This window comes from Taudactylus pleione, unplaced genomic scaffold (assembly GCF_031769625.1).
Source record: "Taudactylus pleione unplaced genomic scaffold, aTauple2 ptg000399l, whole genome shotgun sequence".
Classification (NCBI taxonomy): Eukaryota; Metazoa; Chordata; class Amphibia; order Anura; family Myobatrachidae; genus Taudactylus; species Taudactylus pleione.
This window is the reverse complement of record NW_028284801.1, coordinates 4,654,382-4,665,000: the sequence shown is the minus strand read 5'-3', so window position 1 is coordinate 4,665,000 and position 10,619 is coordinate 4,654,382. Positions and strand designations below refer to the sequence as shown.

The 10,619-nt window shown below is 40.6% G+C and overlaps 1 protein-coding gene across 7 annotated transcripts in view; it reads right to left on the bottom strand.

Annotated features, from left to right (window-relative positions):
- PTPRS (protein tyrosine phosphatase receptor type S) overlaps positions 1 to 10,619 on the bottom strand; it is a 458,571-nt gene that overhangs the window by 105,614 nt on the left and 342,338 nt on the right. For 4 of the 7 annotated variants that reach the window (XM_088446483.1, XM_088446484.1, XM_088446486.1 and 1 more), the window contains 2 exons: positions 10,468 to 10,580; positions 2,332 to 2,373 (listed from right to left, as the gene is read on the bottom strand). In XM_088446483.1, the coding sequence (XP_088302609.1) occupies positions 2,332 to 2,373; positions 10,468 to 10,580 (155 nt within the window). The remainder of the gene's footprint in view (positions 1 to 2,331; positions 2,374 to 10,467; positions 10,581 to 10,619) is intronic. The other 3 variants (XM_088446485.1, XM_088446488.1, XM_088446489.1) reach the window with 1 other exon arrangement.

The following is a 10,619-nucleotide window of genomic DNA, read 5'->3' as shown; positions in this document are numbered from 1 at the left end:
AGTGGATGTACTTACTGTATTATTCTTAAGAGGCGCCTGCTAGGCTATTCCATTTGCCATCGCTGCTAGCCCCATTATTGATCCCAAGGACATTGCAATGAAAAGTGGGGCTGATGATGAAAACTGTGCATGTTTCATAAATGGGAAGAGAAAGTTTGCCATGAAGAATTTCGAGCCCCGTTAGTGTCATGTAACAAAGCAGTGGTAATATCGGCAAGCAACAGCAGCATGGACTAGTCACTTTGTAAACTTGGAACACAAATGACAAAGCAAGCATGAAAATCAATTTACAACATCTTGCAGCTAGTGTCCAAGCACTAACAGATAGTTACTTTTACCTACTTTAGAAATATCCAGGTTGAACTAAGAAAATCTACTGTCAGGTGATGAAAATGCCTATGTAGTTGTAGATCAATTAAGCGAGCAGCACATAAAAATAATGGCGCTGACGCAGCGTTACACAGTAATCTGTATTGCGGATGGCTCTTTTACGTGTTTTGCACTGCAAGTGCTCTGAAGCCATGAGCATGTATCAACAGGAGATACCGAGTCGTACGCAACTCAGCTGCAATTCTACTTGCAGCTGAAGGGGCGTAAATGATTCACACGAAGGCTACGTTTTTTGAGGGCGGGTCAAGGGCATGTTAATGGAATTGCCAAACTATGCAAAGTTGTGCGTTCGACTAGATACACCTCTTTTCAGGCGGACCTCTTGCCCTAAGGATAGAGCTTATGCTATAGCTCACTGATGACACTACAAATCCAAGCATATGGGTGAATATACGCACTTTGGGCCTGATTCAGAGCCGCTCGTAAGCGGCCACTCGTTCGCTAGGAGCGATGTTCGCACAACTGCGCATGCGTATGGGTCATAATGCGTATGCGCAAACCAGTCAAAACAGCGAGGGGCTGCTAATTTGATTGACAGAATGTACCGTTTGTGGGTGGTAACAGGGGAAGGTGCTTGAAAACGGGGGAGTGGAGATCCGAACGCCGGCGTGCCTAACGGTAAAAAGGGCGTTTAATGGGAGTGCATAATTAGTAAAGGAGCGTCATTGACCACGTCACTTGGTTGTCTTTTAGCCTGAACTGCTCGCAGTGATAGCGGTAGGAAAAACCTACCACAAGCACGAGCAGTTCAAATGCCTTTCAATGTACCCGATTAATCAAATACCGGAGATGACGTGTGATGCAGCCGGCAAAGGGGCGTCTTTACAAAATAGCGAGCGCATTTTCCGTTTGCTCGCTCGCTCAGACATAGAGGCGTCAACAAACCGCAATGAGCGAGCACTCAATTTAAATAGCCGGCCCCATTTTAGAAACAACTGTCCGGCTCTGAATCAGGCCCTTAGTTCAAAGCACGTAGACTTGCGATCAACTATACATCAGCCTTAAAATGCTCAGTAATATCCAACAAACTAGAATATGTAAGATGTAGATTTTTTTTATTTTATTTTTTTAAATATATTAGGTTAATTTTTTTCCTGACCATTTAGTTAGCACAGTATTTAGCCCAGGGACACATTTTTAATACAATTCGTTCAATAACTACAAGTCGTACTGTACTCCCTTATATGGATTTTATAACAAATCTGGGAAATGCCTCTAGTGTTACATATATGCTTACAAACACATACACAGTCAGACAATGCATTGTGTCCAAAATAAACCCAACAAAACAAATGAAGACATTTAATATTGCAAAGCTCAAACATAAAACACATAGGAGAGATCACAACACAACAAGCAGTTGGGTTAAACACATTTCTGGAGCTTTGTCACTCAATCACACAAATTAGGGCTGAGAGAACTGAAGAGCTGCACTTTGATCCTTTTAGGTAATAGTACTAAAGATGATATATGCAAAAATATACCAACACATTAAATTAAAAGACTAAGCATATAATGAGGCTTATTACATTAAAATAAAAGGAAGGGTAGATTTTATTTCTCTCGGTAACACTACTGTTATAGTTACAATGTACCTAAATTACTTTTTAAAGTGAATAATTAAGCCAGAAGTGTTGTAGTGGAACTATAATTGATGTATCACACATGAATGACAAAGTTGTATCTATTTAATGTTTAAAAACTTTGCCCCAATGACATAATAGCCAACAATCTGCACACTAGACAATTGTTTTTATCCGAAACTGCACAACTGCGAAGACAGGCACAGAAATGTTGCAGTAAAACATGGAATGTAAACAGCTCATGGAACGAGGAAGGGTTAAAAAATAAAATTAAAAAACAACAAAAGTAGGGAAAATGGCAAAAGGTGAACAGCAATAGAAGTGCCAAAATAAACAAACAAAACAGACAGGAACTAACTTTCAAATTCATGGTCACTGAGGGGAGTGCTGAGACCAGAATCTGCAAAGAACAGCAAATAAAGAAATAAAAACAACTTGTCTTTTATGTCTTACGTCATATTCACATGAACACATAGCGGGTTACATTAACAACAGACTGAGTTTGTTTCTGTCTATTGTTTAATGTGATAATTGCACATATTTAAGCACAGTCTAACAAGTACGGCATCTGCACTACAACTCAAAATAGGATGATCATGCATCAGTAAATAAAAAGCAGTGGCAAAACTATAGTGGACAGCAGCCCAAATGTGAGGGAGCTGGACAATGCCAGACAGCCACCTCCATCCAGGTCCTTTGTTCCACCCAAAGCTCCCATCCAAGGCATTCAAAAGGGCAGATTGAAGGCATCTTCTGAACACATGCCATTTACTGCAAGAACCTCACCGCTCATACCAAGAAGAGACTAGTGCGCCATAGTTGGGCACCAACCTAAATTCTGCTATGGGGCCACTCAATGCACGGTTCCGCCACTGATAAAAAGTCTATATGCTGTAAGATATGAATTGTGATTGTTTGTGAAGTTTCTATAAACTTAGTCCTTTTTTTCTCCTTCAGATAATAACATTAATATGAATGGGATGTAGTTTTAGCTCTCGGCAGTTGGTATGCTGGCGCTAGAATCCCGACACCAGTCAGAATCCCGATGCTGGCATACCGACCTCCGGCATCCCGTCGGTATCCTAAGCCTGTCGGGATTCTGAGCGACGGCATTCCGTACCCAATACATATATATCGCCTTCTTCATTTGGATACCATTTCTCCCATGATACTTACTAAGTGTGAGCATATGGTAAGCCATGCAGCATCTGGTACTATGTTACCACCTATAATCAATTCACACCTGCATTTTATTTACATTTATATACTATTTTTTTGGGACAGGAAATATTCATAAAAATTTCCGTACTGTGTAATAAAACATACTTATTGTTTTGGCATTATGAGATGAAATTAATCTTTTAGCATGTTACCGATAAAGCCCGACTCCATATTCTCAAATAGTTGTTGCTGAGAAAGAATAGAGCAGTGACCTACGCCCATGAGATCCATAGGGAAGAAGGAAATGTTGGAAGGCAAATCATGGGGTCTCTTGTGACAGGGAAACCGGTCACCAACAGTTAAACCAGTAATATTTATGAAGAATAAAAAAATACATATTTAATGAACATGCAACATGTAATAGAGCAATGATATACACAGTGGGCCTGATTCTGAGTCGTGCGTAAAATGAATGCATTTCCGGATGCCTGCTGTGAACAGAATGCGAATGAATTGTAAACTGAATGATAATGCGACTATACGCATGCCTTAATGCGTATACATCTTTACACCTCCCCACGCCTCCATATATAAGAGTACCTATTATCATCAGCACGTACATGGCTGAGATGCGTACGGCTCTGAATTGCAGTATGTTTGCAAACATGCGTAAACAGCATGCGACACATTCACAGCATGCAAAATATTGCTAGGTACGGCCGCATTCAGTCCTGAATGTAACTCAGAATCAGGCCCAGTAGCTCTAAATATTATCCAATGCTGACCAAGTTACCTCTGCACATTTATCGGTTTGGACACAGTGTGTCATTCTTAGATATTGTCCACTGATTTTTGTTTTTAACCGATTTATTAAGGCTACCAATTATAAAGTTTGTAGTTGTTTTCGAACTGAAATTGATTTTGCACATAATGAGGCTCACACAGAGTTGGACAGAAGTACTTTCATATCTTTTTGTGTTGCAAATGCGCACAAAAAATGTGTGTGGATTTATGGTTATGTAGATTCAGACATGTTTGTGCTTAGCCCTTCTTATGCTTAGAACAGTTAAGGGAGGGAGTGTGCAAGACTTGGCCAAGTACAGTAACAGCGTGCTCGCATACATTCATCCCATGCAGATAACAACATATGTATATGTGCCTGTAAGTAGGCGTATCACTTGCGGGTGATGGACCCCTGGTCCAAACTTCAAACTGATGCTGACAACAATCAGCCACTGCTTCTGTTTGGCTGAGTGCGTCTTGATTAGTATTGCGGTTATTAGAGAGGTTGCTGTGGTCATTTGGCATTATTCAATTGCTGTTTTCAATTGGTCTGCAGCACAAAAATAGATCTCCATTTGAGCATTTTAATGGGAAGACAACTGATATTTGTATTTAATTTAACTAGATTACATCTTGTTTTTGCACCTGGATTTAATTGTATTTTATATGGTAAATGAACATTTATTATATATTAATAACATTTTCTAGACAGACAGTAATGTTGGGAACTGTAATACTGCAAACACTGCTCAGCCTCATCTCCTGGTGTGTAGCTGCCACACTTGCAGCGCTGCCATTTAAGTTGCGCAAAACACACTTTTTTAAGGCTCAATTTAAGCTCGCATTGAGCGAAATGCGTCCAACTCTACATGAGTCCGAGTATGTCACATATCTACAAAACAGACTTTTTTTGTGCTAAACTATTTTAAAATGAATAACCGTAATATACTTTATTGCACAAAATGTCTCTTCATATAGAATCATGAACAGCATAACAAAGTGTTTAATTGCAACAAAATAACAAAATCTAATATGCAATAAAACATTTTTGTCAAACCTTTTGTAACTCTTTTGGGGGAATTCAATTAGCCCCAAAGGCAGTCTGCAGGCTGCCCATAACGTGTATTTCTTTACTTGTGAGCAGACCCGAAAAGATATACATGATGCTTAGGCTATCGGGTGCAAACAGTGGGCTAACACACAGGTCTGGGAACTTTTCCCGGATTCTGTGTGTTAAAAAGGGATTATAAAAAAGGTCTGTAACTGAATAGCCCTGGGCGTTAAAGCATACTTACCGACATTTTTATTTTCCCCTCCAGGAGTTGCCCGGAGAGGAGATGCAGGTGGGTGGCGATGGGGGGCAGGGCCAGACTAATTGTGTCATTAAGCCCCGACCCTCACTTTAACAAAACAAAATGCTGATAATTCTGCATATTAACTAGGTGGTGGGGCCTAATGATGTGATTCTCATAGAATGGCGTCATTAAGCTCCGTCCCCTACTCACGGACCCCCCAATCCCTCGGGAAATTCTCCCCACTTCACTAGGAAGTGGGCAGGATGCGGGAGAAGTGTCTACTTCTCCGGGTGTGCAGGGGGTTACCCAAAAAATCTGTACGGTTCCGGTAGAGTAGGCAAGTATGCGTTAAGGCCAGAGACTACCACCTTTTTTCACCCCCAATAAAATATCAGGGCTATATCCATATAAGTGTTCAGGCAATGTTGAGTTATAATAAGTACAGTGGAATAATCTTTCATATGTGCAAATATTACAATCTTAAACATTATACGATATTAATGTTGTCATACTGTATAAACGACATGCATAAAACTGAGTCATACGTCTAAAGAATAATTTATATAAGTCTGGCAGACTGGTTACCTATCTGCCAAAATCCATCCTTATCATGCACAGTTTATACGAAAGGTGTTTACATAATTGATTTTGCAATATACAGTCAGGTGATTAAATATTCGGACATTGACAGAATTTTCAGATTTTGGCCTCTATTCGCCACCACAATGGCTTTGAAATGAAACAAACAAGATGTGCTTTAACTGCAGACTTTCAGATTTAATTTGAGGGTAATTACATCCAAATCAGGTGAACGGTGTAGGAATTACAACGGTTTCTATATGTGCCTCCCACTTTTTAAGGGGCCAAAAGTAATGGGACAAACTAAACAATCCAAAATCTAACTTTCACTTTTTAATACTTTGTTGCAAATCCTTTGCAGGCAATTACAGCCTGAAGTCTGGAACGCATAGACATCACCAGACGCTGGGTTTTCATCCCTGGTGATGCTCTGCCAGGCCTCTACTGCAAATGTCTTCAGTTCCTGCTTGTTCTTGGGGCATTTTCCCTTCAGTTTTGTCTTCATCAAGTGAAATGCATGCTCATTCGGATTCAGGTCAGGGGATTAACTTGGCCATTGCATAAACATTCCACTTTTTAGCCTTAAAAAAACTCTTTGGTTGCTTTTGCAGTATGCTTCGGGTCATTGTCCATCTACACTGTGAAGCGCCGTCCAATGAGTTCTGAAGCATTTGACTGAATATGAGCATATAATATTGCCCGAAACACTTCAGAATTCATTCTGCTGCTTTTGTCAGCAGTCACATCATCTTTAAATACAAGGGAATCAGTTCCATTGGCAGCCATACATGCCCGCGCCATGACACTACCACCACCATGCTTCATTGATGAGGTGGTATGTTTTGGATCATGAGCAGTTCCTTTCCTTCTCCATACTCTTCTCTTCCCATCAATCTGGTACAAGTTGATCTTTGTCTCATCTGTCCATAGGATGTTGTTCCAGAACTGTAATGGCTTTTTTAGATGTTGTTTGGCAAACTCTAATCTGGTCTTCCTGTTTTTGTGGCTCACCAATGGTTTACATCTTGTGGTGAACCCTCTATATTCACTCTTGTGAAGTCTTCTCTTGATTGTTGACTTTGACACATATACACCTACCTCCTGGAGAGTGTTCTTGATTTGGTCAACTGTTGTTTCTTCACCAGGGAAATAATTCTTCTGTCATCCACCACAGTTGTTTTCCGTGGTCTTCCATGTCTTTTGGCGTTGCGTTCTTTCTTTTTAAGGATGTTCCAAACAGTTGATTTGGCCACACCTAATGTTTTTGCTATCTCTCTGATGGGGTTGTTTTGATTTTTCAGCCTAATGATCGCTTGCTTCACTGATAGTGACAGCTCTTTGGATCTCATATTGAGAGTCGACAGCAACTGATTCCAAATGCAAATGTCACGCCTAGAATCAACTCCAGATCTTTTACCTGCTTAATTGATAATGAAATAATGAGGGAATAGCCCACACCTGTCAATGAAATAGCTTTTGAATTGATAGTCCCATTACTTTTGGCCCCTTAAAAAGTGGGAGGCATATATTGAAACTGTTGTAATTCCTACACCGTTCACCCTATTTGGATGTAATTACCCTCAAATTAAATCTGAAAGTCTGCAGTTAAAGCACATCTTGTTTGTTTCATTTCAAAGCCATTGTGGTGGTGAATAGAGGCCAAAATATGAAAATTCTGTCAATGTCCCAATATTTAAGCACCTGACTGTATTAGCAAATCCAAAATGTATTCTGCTGTACAGAAGTAATTTGTACTATGGGCCTGATTCAGCTTTGGGAATAGAGTAAGATATAGCAAGTAACTCTGTACGTGGACAAACCATGTTGCAATGCAAGGGGTGCATATACACAGCCATGGCCAAAAGTTTTGAGAATGACATAAGTATTGATTTTCACAAAGTTTGCTGCTTCAGTGTTTTTTTTAGACCTTTTTGTCAGATGTTACTATGGTATACTGAAGTAAAATTACAAGCATTTCATAGGTGTCAACGGCTTTTACTGACAATTACATTAAGTTTATGTAAAGAGTCAATATTTGCAGAGTTGACCCATCTTTTTGAAGACCTTTGCAATTCGCTCTGGCATGATGGCAATCAACTTCTGGGCCACATACTGACTGATGGTTGCCCATTCTTGCCTAATCAATGCTTGGAGTTTGTAAGAATTTGTGGGTTTTTGTTTGTCCACCCGCCTCTTGAGGATTGACCACAAGTTCTCAGTGGGATTAAGGTCTGGGGAGTTTCCTGACCATGGACCCAAAATTTCCATGTTTTGTTCCCCCGAGCCACTTACTTATCACTTTTGCCTTAAGGTGCTCCATCATGCTGGAAAAGGCATTGTTTGTCACCAAACTGTTCTTGGATGGTTGGGAGAAGTTGTTCTTGGAGGATTTTTTGGTATCATTCTTTATTCATGGCTGTGTTCTTAGGCGTTTCACCGTTACATGTGAGGGCTTTATCAAAGAGTCTTTGATAAAGCCCTCACATGTAAGGGCGAAATGCGTCAGTGGACTTCTGGATAACAAGCACCTAAATCCGTGATTTAGACTCTGGTGTATCATTCCAGTCCATTTATCCACAAAACGGGGGAGACGCGGCAAGCTCTCACACCGCTCATAGCCACACGCAATGTCAGTCTTGGTCACATCATACAGCCGGACCATTGAAAGACTGCGGGAGCCAATTGATACTGCCGGGGCAGGGCTACCTGATTCGGGCTGCTACCTGGAACTATTCTGCTGACCAGGTACTTATAACGCGGCTGTTTGCTGTGATACTGCAGGAGACTTCACTTAACCAAAACACTAATCTCTTATCCTGTGGACACAACCATTATTTAATGAGATATTTAATCTGTGTGCACACCATTCATCACGGATTCTTCCATTTCTTCATTTGAAAGTTATAAACAGCAAATCAAGGAACTTTTATGTATCCTAAAGAGATTCAATACACACTTTCATAGTATGATATGTTCTTGCGGGACAATATTTTATATTGATTATTTGAATGATAGCCTGGATTGACATTCAGACACTTATCAATCAACAGTTCATATATTAGTATACTTATTAGCATGCTGTGTATTTTCATTGTTTTATTATATATTTATATGACTTTTCATATGTGATTAAGACCAAAGATTTATGGTAAATTCTGACTGCTATATTTAGTTTCTGCCATCTCACAATTGGATATTATAGAGCGCAGTCCCCTCTCTTTTTTGTCCTAGGAAACTCCCCAGACCTTAATCATATTGAGAACTTGTGGTCAATCCTCAAGAGGCGGGTGGACAAACTCCAAGCATTGATTAGGCAAGAATGGGCGGCCATCAGTCAGTATGTGGTCCAGAATATGATTGAGTGTCATTCTCAAAACTTTTGGCCATGGCTGTACATTGTCTTTCCATGTAAGGTAAATATTGGCTGCTTTTGCATGTAGCCCACAAATGCTGGACAGCTCTAATTTTACACTGCAATTTTGATTTCACTCTAAACGGGAAGCCTAAATACCGGCAGCCGGCTTCCCGACTGTCATATCCCGGCAAGGGTGAAATGCCGGGCATCTAGATGTAGACGCCCTCATTTCCCCGACGCTGGCAGACCGGCGCCCGGCATCCCGATCGTAGTGTCGCCGGGCACCGCGAGCGGACAGCCGCGGGGGGGGGGGGGGGGAGGGTTAGGTTTAGGGCTCCCGGGGGGGACTTACTGTTAGGCACCCCCCCGGGGGACAGGTTTAGGCAGCGGGGAAGGGGCTGGTTAGGGTTAGGCACTTAGAGGGGGGATTAGGGTTAGGCACTTGGGGGGGAAGTTAGGGTTAGGCACCCCTAAGGAGGGTTAGGGTTAGGGGGGTTAGGTTAGGTTAGTATATACTCACCTATCCACGATCGGGTTTCGAGCGCTGTCGGGCTTCCGCTGCTTCTAACTCTGCTTTTGTCGGGCTGCCGCTGACGGGTATCGAACCATGCGGCCGGCGGTATTTCATACCCATTCCCTGTAAACACACCCTGCTCAAATCTAAATCTCTCTGCACATTTTAAATCTGCCCCAACGGAAGTGCAACACGGTATTACCAAGATGCTGAGTTACCATCAGGCCCTATATGCATTACAAATGCATGTAATATATTGCTCAAACACACGTCACAAAAATGCTGGTACAGTATTACTGTTATAACATTTGTAAATAATTTAAGCTATGCATTAAATACATTAGAAATTTATTAAGAAAATGTTTTGGTGATGAAGGCTGCCTTATATGTCGCTATGCTTTTTGCAGTTATATAATGTATGATAAACATAGTTAAAGTGAAGTGACACAAACCAACCTCACATACAGTAAAGTACACAGTTAGGATTTTCTGATTATTAAAACGACAACAGGATTTGCGAAACATAAAAGTCATAAATGGTACAACTTGGAGAAATCCCAAACACCTCACATGTATACATTTTGCATCATTAACGGCTTTTAAAGAACAGTGTTTAATGGGAGTATATTTCTTTAAACATAATAAACATATTATTTATCTCTCAATAATATACTGTAGAGTGTGTGATTTAATCACAGTGTAATCTTAAAGCCTAATATTGTAAAAATATGCAAGTGATTTAATTGTCAATTGAGTCCTAACGAGGTAAGAAAACAAGTGACAAGTTGTAGAACATTCTGCCATTACCTGGAGTCTGAAAGTTAATACGTCTCATCTCCACTGGATCAGTAGGGTGGTGAGGAGGGATCTCTGCATTGTTCAGCAAACATTTTGTCCTGGGTTCTGAGTTTTTCCGTTTGCTTAAAAATGGAAAAAGTACATAATGAACAGCTTTTTCT